The sequence below is a fragment of the Neovison vison genome, chromosome 7, assembly GCF_020171115.1.
Source record: "Neovison vison isolate M4711 chromosome 7, ASM_NN_V1, whole genome shotgun sequence".
Taxonomy (NCBI): Eukaryota; Metazoa; Chordata; class Mammalia; order Carnivora; family Mustelidae; genus Neogale; species Neogale vison.
The window spans coordinates 151,424,963-151,438,478 of NC_058097.1; the positions used below are offsets into that span (position 1 = coordinate 151,424,963).

At 45.5% G+C, this 13,516-nt stretch overlaps 1 protein-coding gene across 6 annotated transcripts in view; it reads left to right on the forward strand.

Annotated features, from left to right (window-relative positions):
- The window catches only part of STIM1 (stromal interaction molecule 1), a 193,311-nt gene that overhangs the window by 99,977 nt on the left and 79,818 nt on the right, over positions 1 to 13,516 (forward strand). For all 6 annotated transcript variants that reach the window (XM_044258665.1, XM_044258666.1, XM_044258663.1 and 3 more), the window contains exon 2: positions 3,001 to 3,131. In XM_044258665.1, the coding sequence (XP_044114600.1) occupies positions 3,001 to 3,131 (131 nt within the window). The remainder of the gene's footprint in view (positions 1 to 3,000; positions 3,132 to 13,516) is intronic.

The following is a 13,516-nucleotide window of genomic DNA, read 5'->3' on the forward strand; positions in this document are numbered from 1 at the left end:
GAGATTCCCTCTGCCTCCCATCCCTAGAGTTCAGTAAACTAGTTTAGCATTAAGAAAATGCTATTAGAAGTTATGCTTTGGGGCACCTGGCTGGCTCAGTTGGAAGAGCACGAGACTCCTGATCTGGGGGTTGTGAGTTGGAGCCCCACATTGGACATAGAGATTTCTTAAATAAATAAAACTTAAAAGGAAGTTGTGCTTTACTTATGAGAAACCTGTGTGTGGAAACAGGCTAGAGAAAAGACTGGATTTCTTTGCTTTGGTTCAAAAATCTGTCACCTTAATATGGTTCAGGTGTGCTACCTATGGTTTTTTAGAACAGGGCTTAGCAAACTATGGCCCAGTGGTCAAATTCAGCCCACCACCTGTTTTTGTGAATAAAGTTTTATTGGAACACAGCTAAGCTCGTGCACTTATGTTTTGTCTATGGCACCCTTTGTGCTCTATGATAGAGTTAGGTAGTTGTAACAGAGGCTATCTGGTTCATAGATCCTAAATTGTTTACCGTCTGGCCTTTTACAGAAAAAGTTTGTTGACCTCTAGGGTAATCCTGATTCTTTCTTTTTATCATGGTGCTTAGCACATCGTGTAATTATCACCCCTCTCCTCTAGTTTTATAACTAAGCTCCTTGAGAGCAGGGATGAGATCTCATCTCTTTATGCCCCGTGCTGATTATAGAGCCTAGCACATAAAGAACACCCAGTAAATATTTTTTAAATGGGTACATCATGTGCTGATCAAAAATCTCTGAGAGGCAATTAAAATTATTTTCCTTGTCCTGATAGGCAATTATGTGTGCCTTTGATTAACACAAAAATAGGAGTAAGGGAAGGAAAGCATTATGTTGGTAATACTAATCCCAGTGCTGTGTGCTTCTGTCTATGAACCAGTTATTACTTAATGCAATTCTTTTTTGGATAGGTAGTTCGTGGATAGGAGTCCATGAACGAAAACGATCATGCCAAGAACTCTTGTTGGTGAGGAAGTTGAGAAACAATGCCTTAATCCTTGGCTGCATTCTCCTCTTTCCCTCAGTACCCACCCCACCCTCCACTCCAACTTGTAGGACAAATGTAGAAGAATATAAGATTATGTGGAGATATTTCTTTGGTATGTGTACTGTTTATCTTACTTTTTGGCTTCTGTAAAGCCATTTCCTCAGTGGGCTTCTTACCATCTGTGACTTCCAGAAGATGAAACCACCTTAAAGCTGTTTGGTTGCCTTGGCATAAAAGCAGTCAGGTGAAGTGTGGGCCTGGGAGTCAGTAGGCCTGGGCTCTCGCTGTGGCTATTCAGCTGTCTTTGATTTTGGGTACAATAGTTACCATCTGTGAGCTCCAGTATCCAACCTGTTTTTACTGAGTCACATATGGGACATTTTCCACATTTAACATTTATAGCACTCCATCATTTTGAAAAGGATTTGAGCAACTAGCCAGTGAGAGAGAGGTGACTTGTCCTTTCCTGTCGCTGCCTTTGACAGCAGACGGGAAAATGATTAAATGGAGTGGAATGTTCCAGGTCTTTGATTAGTGCTTTCTAGAAGGCTTCACAGCAGCAGCCTCTTTTCCCAGTCCTTGCTTTCTCTTCTGTGACATCTTCTTCCTTGGGAGTAATCTGAGGATTCTTGCCAGAGAGAAGTTATCAAGATCAGAGTCACAGGGAAAGAGGAATTTTAGAATCTAAGCATTGGAAGACATTCTAGAAACTTTACTTACAATGTCTTTTTCAGATACCCGAGCTCGAGGCCTGGAGAAGGGAAGTGACCTCCCTAGGGTTACATGGTAGAGCTAAGACGAGATGCCAGGCTCTTTCTGCTGTGTGCATAGTGTTTCCCGGGGTTCTTCTTCTTCTCCTTTTTTTTTTTTTAAAGATTTTATTTTTTGACAGACAGAGATCACAAGTAGGCAGAGAGGCAGGCAGAGAGAGAGGGAGAAGCAGACTCCCCCTCCAAGCAGGGAGCCCGATGAGGGGCTTGATCCCAGGACCCTGGGATCATGACCTAAGCCGAAGGCAGAGGCTTAACCCACTGAGCCACCCAGGGGCCCTCGTAGGGTTCTAAGAGAGGGAGGGTTAGGTGGCCTCGGCTCTTGTGCTGGCTTTAGTGCCACATGACTGTGTTTTGGTGGTGGAGGAAGCTGCCCTGTGGGCCTGTGGGCTTCCCACATTGTTGTAGCTGATGTACTCAGGACCATGGGTGCCTGATAGCTCTCACTGACTGTATGGCTCAGCATGTGAGGGCTCTCTGCAGCGAGCCCAGGGCTGGCACTTTGCTACTCCCAGCAGTGATAAGGTGAATGAGAAGGAAAACTTATTTTTTTGCCACTGTAGTAAATGTGCTGTGTTCCTATTTCTAGAGAGACTGTATTAGTGCACATTTATTTATCGACTGACTCAAAGTGATATTTCATCTGAATATGTATTTCTTCCCTTACTAGTAAGGCGAAACTTTTTCCCCCATGTCCATTGGTTGCTTGTATTTTCTCTCATTTATATATATATATTTTCTTGTGAGTTACCTATTCATGTTCTTTGTTCTAGATCCCAGTGTATTCCTTTTTTTTTTAATTCAACATTTAAAAAAAAGATTTTATTTATTTATTTGATAGACAGAGATCACAAGTAGGCAGAAAAGCAGGGAGAGAGAGAAGGGGAAGCAGGCTCCCCGCTGAACACAGAGCCCGATGTGGGGCTCGATCCCAGGACCCTGAGACCATGACCTGAGCCGAAGGCAGAGGCCCAACCCACTGAGCCACCCAGGCACCCGATCCCAGTGTAGTACTAGTCTTCTTCCTGACTTGCCTGCCAGGGATTGATTAGGATAATAAGGCATAGTCCCCATCATTGGGGAGAGAGTTGAAGACTGCATGAAACCCTTTTCTCGCTGTAGAAATAGCCAGTGAAGTGGCTGCCTGAGGATTTAGCTGCTGGAAACTATGGACCCAGGGACAGGCGGGTCACGGCCCACAGTAATGTTGTCTCTTGCTTTTCCTGTACAGAGTTTTGCCGGATTGACAAGCCCCTGTGCCACAGTGAGGATGAGAAGCTCAGCTTTGACGCAGTCCGCAGCATCCACAAGCTGATGGACGATGATGCCAATGGTGATGTGGACGTGGAAGAAAGCGATGAGGTGAGCTCTCTCACCGTGCCGTGGCTCTCTTCTCTTCCTGTGTGGACAGTCCCCGAAAGCTGTCCAGACACTCTTCCCTGTGGAGAGATGTTCTTGATGTTGGCTTGTTCTCTAGGAGCTCCTCCTTGTCAAGGGAGGTGATTCTGTAGGACCCAGCCTGTCCGCGTGCAGGCCTGATGTCTGTGTCTTTGCCTGGACTGGCTCCCATCTGCCTACCAGCCAGAAGCACAACACTGACTGCGCTGTGCTGTTTGAGAGGGAGAGGGAGCCCTGAGTTTGGTCTCTGCAGTTCCCCTGCCTCCTTACTGTAATCCTGCTGCAGGTGGAGGGCATCCGTCGTCCTTGCTGTGTGCTCAGTCCTGTGTTGGCAAGCAGGAGAGAAGTCAAGGAGGTCATTATCTTGCCCTCTGGGAGTTAATACTCTGTTTGGGAGGAAGAAACACATGTTCCTAGAAACATCGTTCTGAATTGCATGCCGCAGTTGCTGGGAGCCTGTTGAGTGGTCCAGATAGTAGGCATGAGAGAAATCTCTAGAAGGAAAAAACTCTGTTATTGTCTCACCTTTTGGCATCACTACAGTTCCAATTCCACAGAGCCCAGAGTATGAAGTCATCGTGTGTGAAAAGATGTAAAGGTTTCAGTTGATTTCCAGCTCAACACGAGCCAGCAGTTTGGTGAAGCGGCCAAGTTGTGCCAAATCTTTAATAATGATATGGTGTATGTCACAAGGGAGAGGTAAGCCCAGTCTCTTCACCCTGATCGTCAGCCCACCTTTTAAGTTTTGAGCTCAATTTTGGATTTCACGTTGTTAGAAGCATCTCGAACAGTGAGAGCCTGTAAAGAAGTAATGTGAACAATGAAGGGCAAGGAAACTATGAAATGGAGACATCCAATAGAATTCAGTATTTATAGGTATCACGTATGTGCCAGGCACGGTTGTAGACATGGGGCTGTGGCAGTGAAGAGGACACACGCATCTGTCCTCATATCATTTACAGTCTAGTGGAGAAACATGAGCCTGGAAAAGAAAAGATTCAGGTAATCTATCTTCAAATACAGTAGGAGTGAAGGAATCAGATTTAAATAACGATGGTGCAGGCGATGAAAACCACAACACTAGCTAGCGTTTATTGAATTCTTATTCTGTGCCAAGCACAGTGTTAAGCTCTTTGCATAATTAACTCTTTTACCTTTCTTAACAGCCTTTTGAATTTGGTTTTATTGTCAAGGATTGGAGCCTTGGGAAGGCTTGTTTCAAGGACACACTGGGTAGAGTACAGATCTGATTTCAAAGCTCATGCTGTGAAGTACTGGTGTACTATTTCTCTTATTCTAAGGACAGAACCAGGACCAGTGTGATACAAATAAAATATGGGTATATTCTTTTAGAATAAAGAATGGTCTACCAGCGCCATCTTGTAGAAAAGGCTTCCGTGGTAGGTATGCAGTGAGCTCCCAGTCACTGAAGGTGGGCCTGTAGAAAACAGCATCCTACTGACTGGTTAGCCGAGGGGATCCTTGTATTAGGTTGAATTAGATAAGGTCCAAGGAATTTATAGGAGGACAAAAATAGACCTCCTGGAGCAAAAGTAGATATTCAGGTGGCGTGGAAGGAATGGGGCAGCCTGAGTAGTAAGTAGGGAGCCAGTGTGAGCACAGATGTGGAGGTAGTAAGAGCATGGTGGGTGGGTTTGGTCAGACAGAGCAACCGTGGGGGAAGGCAGCAGGACAAAAACCTGGAAAGGAAAGTCAGGGCCCAGGCAGCCTGGCTGAGAGAGGTCTCCTTGTTGAACCTGCCAACTGTAGGCCCTTGAGCAAGGACGCCTGATAAAAGTAGCAGAACTTTTAGTCGCATCTAGAAGTGGCTCTGGCCCTCAAAGAACCCAAATTTTATTTGCTTGTGCTGAGAATAAAACCATGTTCCTAGAAGCAGATGAGGCCTAGAGGCTTCCTGATCTCTCTCTGGGGGCCTAGCCACAGGACTAGGGGATGGATGGCACATCAGTTAAGAAGGTGATGTGATCCAAGATCCACAAATTCCTGGATATCTTTGTTATCTGCTCCTCCTTTTTTTCACTTTCTGCTGATTGCTTTGTCAATGAAGGGAGGAAGAAAATGTTCTTTTTAGAGGAATGTTACCACAACAAAAAGCTCATCAGCACAAACTGTTCTAAAATAACACAAAAGCTGTCACCCTTCTCTTCTCTGTGCCAGTGGTGAGCTGTTCTTTTTCAGTATAACTTCTGCCTTTGCCTTGGCTTCAGCTGGTGGTGAGCGGGGCCTCCCAGTCTGGGTTTTCATGACTCGTCACAAGCAACTGTCTTTGAAAGAGAAATAATGGTAGCAAAGTATGTGTGCTTAAGTCCGTGTAAACATAGGAGACAACCTTGGAGGTCAGATTCTAACTAGAGCGTTGGGTGGACAGCTCAGAGCTTAGAATATTGGCTGATGGGCCCTGAGGCGTGAGTGGTGAAACCCTGCTTGTGCTGACCATGAAGGACATGAGCTTTTCATGACCACTTAAAAAGCCCTGCTGATTCCCCAAAGATCTTAACGCAAATCTGAAGGGATGCCCTATAAGGCCTCATTTATTCAGCCTCATATCAGTAAGTTTTTCAGATGACTGAACTATAACCTCAGTTCTAGCTCTCTTAATATTTTAGCCATTTTTTTTAAAGATTTTATTTTATTTATTTGAGAGAGAGAGACAGTGAGAGAGAGAATGAGCGAGGAGAAGGTCAGAGAGCGAAGCAGACTCCCCATGGAGCTGGGAGCCTGATGTGGGACTGGATCCCGGGACTCCAGGATCACGCCCTGAGCCGGAGGCAGTCGTTTAACCAACTGCGCCACCCAGGCGTCCCTATTTTAGCCATTTTTGAAATAAGTCTCTCTTTTCAAAGATTATTGTGAACAGAATGGTGCCTTTATTTGGGTCATTGAAAACATGTCTTCAGGGCCTCTTACACGATTACCCCAGTTCCTGGATTCCCATATCCATTGTTGTGATTTCTTCCTATAATTTCCATCTTGTCTTTGATTCATCCCCATTTCTAACTGCTGTTTTTACTCTGCTGTGAGCTATGAAATTTGACTTATGGCAAGCTGAGACTGAGCACGCATTTTGTAGAAAATATATAATCAGTTGTGTGTGGGGCAGCCAGTTTGGCTGCTCAGGGACTCTGTTTGCTTGCTTCTGAGTTGGCAAAGGCTATGGATTGTGGGCCCTTCAGATGAGCAAGATGGGAATCTTGGCGATGGTGCCCCTCATTTCAAGGCTGGGAGAAAGTTCGGCCAGCCCACCAGTGTGGAAATTCATGGCCTATGTTCTACTGAGACCTTGGGTGGGAACACTGCCCATTGGGAAGGGATTTGTTGCAGGGGGATGGTCCTTTCGGGTTGTCTGGCAGTCTGAGGTATACAGAGAGAGGCAGTCAACAGCCACCATCCCTTCGACCTGTCCTGACATTTTGAGAGCAGTGTTATTGTCTTCCTGGAGGCCACATGGGTAATCAAGGGCATTTATCCAGCTGTTAAACGGATTTTTATTGAATACCTCTTGTGTGCCAGGCACCATTATAGGAATATGGATTCTATAGCAAACAAAACAGATAAGATTTCAGCTTTTATAGAGCTTGCCTTCTAGTGGTCTGTATGTCACAGGCGATTAAATAATGAGTAAAATTCTGAAATTAGGAAGAACTGCGATTGTAGTAGTTTAGTGACTTCTCCTTTAGTTTTCTTATGTAAAATGGTGGTTAATGACTCCTATCCTTGCAGGGTTACTGTCAGAATTCAGTGAGAAAAGGTAAAAGTTTCTGGCACAGTGGTGTGTGGGTGGCTCAGTGCAATAGGTATTAATAATTAATAATCATAATACTTTTGATTTTGGTCTGGGTCATGATCTCAGGCTCCTGGGATCCAGTCCCGTGATGGGTTCGCGCTCAGCGGAGAGTCTGCTTGAGATTCTCTTCCTCTTCCTCTGTCCCTCCCCCAGATTGCATGGTCTCTTTCTCTCTCTCTCTAAAATAAAAATAAATAAATCATAAAAAAAGGTTTCTGGCACAAATAACTCCCAAACTGAACAACAGAAAACAAGCAACTCCAGAATGGGAAAAGATTTAAAAAGACACTTCATCAAAGAAGTTATATGGATGACAAAGAAATGTGTGAAAAGATTTCACATCACTCAATATCACCAGCCATTAGGGAAGTACAGATTAAAACCACAGTGAGGGGGCGCCTGGGTGGCTCAGTGGGTTAAGCCGCTGCCTTCAGCTCAGGTCATGATCTCGGGGTCCTGGGATCGAGTCCCGCATCGGGCTCTCTGCTCAGCAGGGAGCCTGCTTCCCTCTCTCTCTCTCTCTCTGCCTGCCTCTCCATCTACTTGTGATCTCTCTCTGTCAAATAAATAAATAAATAAAATCTTAAAAAAAAAACAAACAAACCACAGTGAGATACCACTACACATCTGGCAGAATGGCTAAAATTAAAAAATGGATACCACCAAGTGTCAGGCGAGGAGGAAGAGCCACCGGAACTTTTGCTTATAGAGCTTCTGAGAAAGTTAAACATGATTTTATTACCTGTCCCAGCAATTCTGCTTCTAGGTATTTACCCCTATAGATAAATGAAAATTTGTATTCATACTAAAACTTGTATACAGTGTTGATAGTAGCTTTATTTGGAGTGGCCAAAAGCCGGACACAAATCGATGTCCTTCCATGTGTGAGTGTGTAAACAAACGGTGGGAAATGGCTCAGCAATAAAAAAGGAATGAATATTGATGTACACCACATAGATGAATCGCAAAGGCCTTGTACTCAGTAAAAAACACCGGACTCAAAAAGTGACATGCTCTGTGATTCCATCTCGATGACGTTCTGAGAAAGACAGAAGTGTAGGGATGGGAGCTAGGTCAGTGGTTACTATGTGTTAGAAGTGTGGGGAGGGTTTGATTACCAAGGGACAGAATGAAGGAATTTGGGGGAGTAATAGAATTTTCCTGGGTCTGGGTTGTAAGACAGTTATGAGAGTCTAAGTATGTGTCAAAACTCATAGAACTATATCCCCCCAAAGTTAATTTCATCATATGTTAATTAAGAAAAAAGTTGTCAGCTTAGGAGCAGACACACGACTGAAGGTCAGTGAATGCTGGTGGTTTTCCCCTTTACGTTTCTTCTATATTTCTAGGAAAGCCCCCTACATCTGACAATTGTATTTTAATGTTTGCTTCAGTGATGTGTTTCTCTCATCAGGTTGTGAGACTTTTCAGGGCAGGGACCACCCTTATTTCATTTGTTTGCCTCTATTTCCCTGATGCCCAGCCGAGTCCTGTACAGAATGGGTGTTTAATTTAATCACCATGTGGAATGACTGACTAATACTGCTGTAGCAGCCTGGTGTCTGCTGAGAAGGGAGGCTTGAGCAAGGGTGTGATCACACATTTTGGGGTGGGGATGGGGATGGGTAGGTAGCAGTCGGAGCCCAGGAAGCTGCAGAACCAACTTCTGTTTTTGTTAGTGTCTGTGGTGTGTGGTGTGGGAGCATAGCACGGGGTTGAGAAGTGGTGCAACGGAGTCACACAGCCCTAGGTCTAAGCCTGGCTCTGCCTTTAGCAGCCATGGAGACTTGGAGAAGTTCTTGAATCTCATTCAGCCTCGGTTTCCTTGTTAGAAGTGGAGCAATAATAGTAGGTGTCTCCTGGAATTGTTGCGAAGCTCATGAGAGACAATGCGTGAAGAGCACTCAGGACAAGGCCTGGTGTGTGGAAGAGGCTCAGTGATGGTTACCTTTTCCTATTCACACTTGCTGTGTGACATATAGGCGGGTAACTGCACCTCTCCAAGCCTCAATTTATTCAGCTCTTTGGAGAGGGTAGTTCTTTGGAGGGTTGTAAGAATTGAATGTATGCAAACGGCTGGTGCACGGATAGGTGCTAAATCCGTGTGTTTTCCTCCCTCAGCGTGATGGTGCAGATAGTGAGGGCTGGGCTCTATAGCAAGTTTCCAAATCAGCTCTCTCATCATCCCACGGCCTGTAGCACTCAGCTTTGGGAGCCACCCCCCAACAGCATGGTGACTTGACCAGGGCCTGGGTGCAGGTGCTACAGGAGGCAGTCCTCTATTCCCTGAGTAGCCCACGTGGTAGGGGTGAGGCATGACAGTCTCTGGCCCCTGCCTGTGTGCTTCTGAAAAGGTCCAGTGAGAACTTCTCCTTTTCTCCCACCCATCTGGAAGGCTAGAGGATTTCTGAGCAACAAAGCCATACTATAATACTGTCATCAGATCTGTTTTGACATCAGTGGGGTAGAAGTTGACTTGCTTTCTCCCTTTTGTATTGTCCCCCCATGGGGCCTGCTGGGTCCTGGGGGACTGTGTGGACTGTGGCCAGATGGAATCTGGCACCAGGTGGAATCAGTGCTGGGGGAACTAAACCTTGAGAGGAGAGGCTCCACCTGCAAAATCCAGAGGCCTGAAGGAGTTGGACTTGATAGGAGGTGGTACATAGGGAGGGAGAGAAGCCCCATGGGCTTCCTGCATGTAGCTGGTGCTCTGGCCAGCCTGGGCTAATTTGGGTGTGGGTGAGTATGCCCAGAAGTACTAGCATGATTACTAAGAATTGCTTTCCCTCCTTAGGCTTTGGGCCTTATTTCTGTATGTCCAGATGGCTGTGGGCACCTCTCCGTGCTCCCTTGCCTCTAGTTTCCCCTGTAGCCCCCATGTTGTACATGCTGCCAATGATCTTCCTAAGTCACATTTTGGTTTCCTGTGTCCTATGTGACTTTCTTTTCCAATTCCACGTGACTTCCTTTGCCAAGCACTCCATCCCTTCAGATCTGGCCTTAGTCTTTCTGAAGACTCTCTGGATGGACCTCCTACCACTGTGGTTTTCCCTGGCCCTCATTGCCTCAGGCTCATTCCACGCTTATTGCAGTGCCCTATCTTTGCTCAGCTAGTTCTGCCTGGCTGGGATTAACTTCTTCTACCCTCCCCTTCAGCCCTCGGTCCTGTCCACATCAGTCTTAGATATCTTCTGGAATGCTCAGGACTCACTTGTCCTGAACTTTCCCTGACTTTCCCCACCCCCACCGATCTCTCTGTCATCCCAGGACTAACTCCCATAGCACATAGTCGAAAGCAACTCAATTTCGCACGTAATTAAAATGTCTTGTTTTGTGCCCTGAAGGTTTTGAGTATATTCTCTTGCCTGTAAGTTTGTCTTTTTTTGCACTATTACTGGAATTACTAAAGCACAACTCTGATCATTACTTCTGCCTTGTAAAGGGAGTGCGGTGGAAAAGGAACATCCCTACCGTGTGCCAAGCCTTGTTCTATCTGTTGCATATACACTTTCCTTTAATGCTCAACCACTGTATGAGCTAGGTGTTACTGTGTTTTAGAGATGATGAAACTTAAGAGTGGCCTACCTTTACTTACTAAATTAATCTAAACTCTAACCTGCCCTTCAGTGCTCCCACAATCTGCCTTTGGCTTTCCCGACTAGTTCACATTACACAGCGTTCATTTACTTCATGCTACAACCATCTCAAATGTGTTCTTTCTATCCAATCGCTGTGCCTTTGCTTTAGATAAATTTTCATCTCAGTGTCTCTCTGGCTCCCATTTGCCTGTAAAAATTCCACTTGTCCACAAAGGCCTAAATCAGGGAGTCTTAACATCAGCATTAGTGACGTTTTGGGCTAGACAGATCTTTGTTGTGGGGAGCTCTCTTTGTTGGATGTTTAGCAGCTTCCCAACTTCTATACACTGGATATGGGTAGCAAACCTCCACCATCACTCCTTCTTCTCAAAGTTGTGACAACCAGAATGTCTCTATTGCCAATTGTCAGTTGCCCTGGGGAATAGAAGTACCCCTGATTGGGGCGCCTGGGTGGCTCAGTCGGTTAAGCATCTGCTTTCAGCTCAGGTCATGATCTCAGGGTCCTGGGATCGAGCCCCGCATCGGGGTCCTGGGATCTAGTCCCACATTTGGCTCCCTGCTCAGTGAAGAGTCTGCTTCTCCCTGTCCCCTCTGTCTGTGCCCCCCACCCCCCGCTCATGCTCTCTCTCTCTCAAATAGTAAATAAAATCTTAAAAAAAAAAAAAAGTAGTGCCCCTGATTGAGACCTACTGGCCTAGATTAAATGTTTTCTCCTAGAAATCTTGTTGTTTCCCTATAGTGGGAAATAATTTTTTGTTTTCCATGCTCCAGAGTACTTGGCATGAATCTCTCATTTGGCATATTGCTCTGCTCTGTATTGTAATTAGTGCTCTATCCTGTTAGACCGTGAGTGCCTCTAGGGCAGAGATCAGGTCTTTAAGCATCACTGTTTCTCCCATAGTATCTGGTGCAGGGCCTTACACATAAAGGTGATGAGTTAAGTTTTTTTGAAATTTGATTTGAAAGCAATGATCTTACCACTTAGTGCCCCTTCAATTGTTTCCTTAGGGCAGAGCAAGAGTTCAAGGTTGGTTGGTCAGCGGTATGGGGACGGGGTGCATTGGATTTGTGAGTTCCCTGCCAGGATAGTGGCTGAGTCAGTGGTGGGCTGTGTCTAGGAATGTGAGGGTCTAGGATCCAGATACGACATTCTTTGTTTCTGTATGATGTGTATGTCTGACCTCTGTGACTCCTTCCCTAACCCTCTACCCTATGCTGTGAGTCACATACAGAATCTGGATGGAGGTACAATCACTGTAGTTAAAAATACTAGGAAAGATGTAGAGAAAAACATGTAGAAGCAGGGCAGAGAGGAAAAAAGGAATTCTGAAAGACTGTGACTGAGCAAAAGTATGCACAGTCTTTGGAGCAAGAAAGATGAGGGGTTTAGGTTTACCTTCACCAACAGTTAGTTGCATGACCTTGGAAAGTTTCTTAAATCTGTGAGCTTTCATTTCCTCCTGGTCAAATGGGGGCATTGGTCTCTGCCTTGAAGGATTCTAGCAAAGATGAAATGAAATTCTGAGTAGAAAGTGCCTGGCTGGGACGCCTGGGTGGCTCAGTTGGGTAAGTGTCTGCCTTTGGCTCACATGGTCTCAGGGCCCTGAGATCAAGCCCCACACTGCACTGGGCACCCTGCTCAGCGGGTAGTCTCCTTCCCTCCCCCTCTGCCTGTGGCTCTGCCTGCTGGGCTCTCTCACTCTCTTTCTCTCTCAAATAAATAAATAAATAAATATTTAAAAAAGAAAGAAAGAAAGTGCCCAGCCTGTGGTTTTGTTCACGTTGGTACTATTATGTCCTCTCCCCCTGCCACTGCTCCCACTTGCAAGACCCATGCTGGGGGTTTTCCCTGCCCTCTCACACAGAACCTTTACAAGAAACCTGTGGGGGTAGGTATTACTTTTTCCATAAAACCAATAAGGAAACTGAGACTGAATTAGCTCATAGTTATCTGTTTTGGGGTTATTGCAACTCAGATCTACATGAGACTGATGAAAATGCTCCAAACTTGTGGTGATGTTTGCTCACCTCTGAAAAAGCTAAAAACTCTTGAGTTGTACACTAAATTGGTACGTAAATTATATTGAAATAAAGATGTTAAAAAAGTGAAAGTGTCCCTACAACACTGGTTGTTGTAGCGGTCACCTCCGCCTTGACTTGCTGTAGTCTAATCCCTAGGAACGCACAGGGTTCTACAGGAAACACTTTGAAACCCATGTTGAGTTCTGTCTGCATTTGCCCCACTCCTGACTTTGACAGATATGCAGAGGGCTTCCAAGTCAGAAGTGCCATGGTATCTGGAAGCAGAGACCCCTAGTTAGCTAACTGAGGGCTAGGTTGCCTGTTGTTGGGGTGAGTGTGGATGTTTTTTGAGGACACCTGACTGAAGAGCCCTGGGGCATTCTCTTTGGGAGAATCCATCCTCTTTTTCTCTCTCTCCCTGCCTCCCTCCCTTCCTTTTTCCTTTTTATAGTTGTCACTTATGGGAAAGCTAAGACGGTAAGAAAGTTATGGGAGAACCCAGGTGGTAATTCCCTCTCACCCACATACCAGGAACCTGAATCAAATACTTGGCACTTACTATATGGAGCTCCAGGAGGGGCGATGTCAGAGGCAGCTGGCTATGTTGTCCTGATTTTATTTTTCCTGGATTCACCTTGTGCTCAGGGCCTCCCTCTGATTCCTACTGCTATTGCCGTGCCAGCCCCTGGGAACTGGAGCTTTCCCCTTGGTCCCTGGACCCAATCCTGAACATAGATTTCCTTCCTTCCTCTTTTAACGGCTTTGACTGCCTGGCACTTTTGCCTTTTTTTCCCTTCAGTTTGCCATATGCAAAATAGGGCAGAAAAGAAATAATTGCAAACAGCTTTTCAGATAACCTCAGCATGGGTTTCTGCCATTTCTGTTGCTGCAGTAATTCTTCTCTGACCTGAAGGATTGCTAGT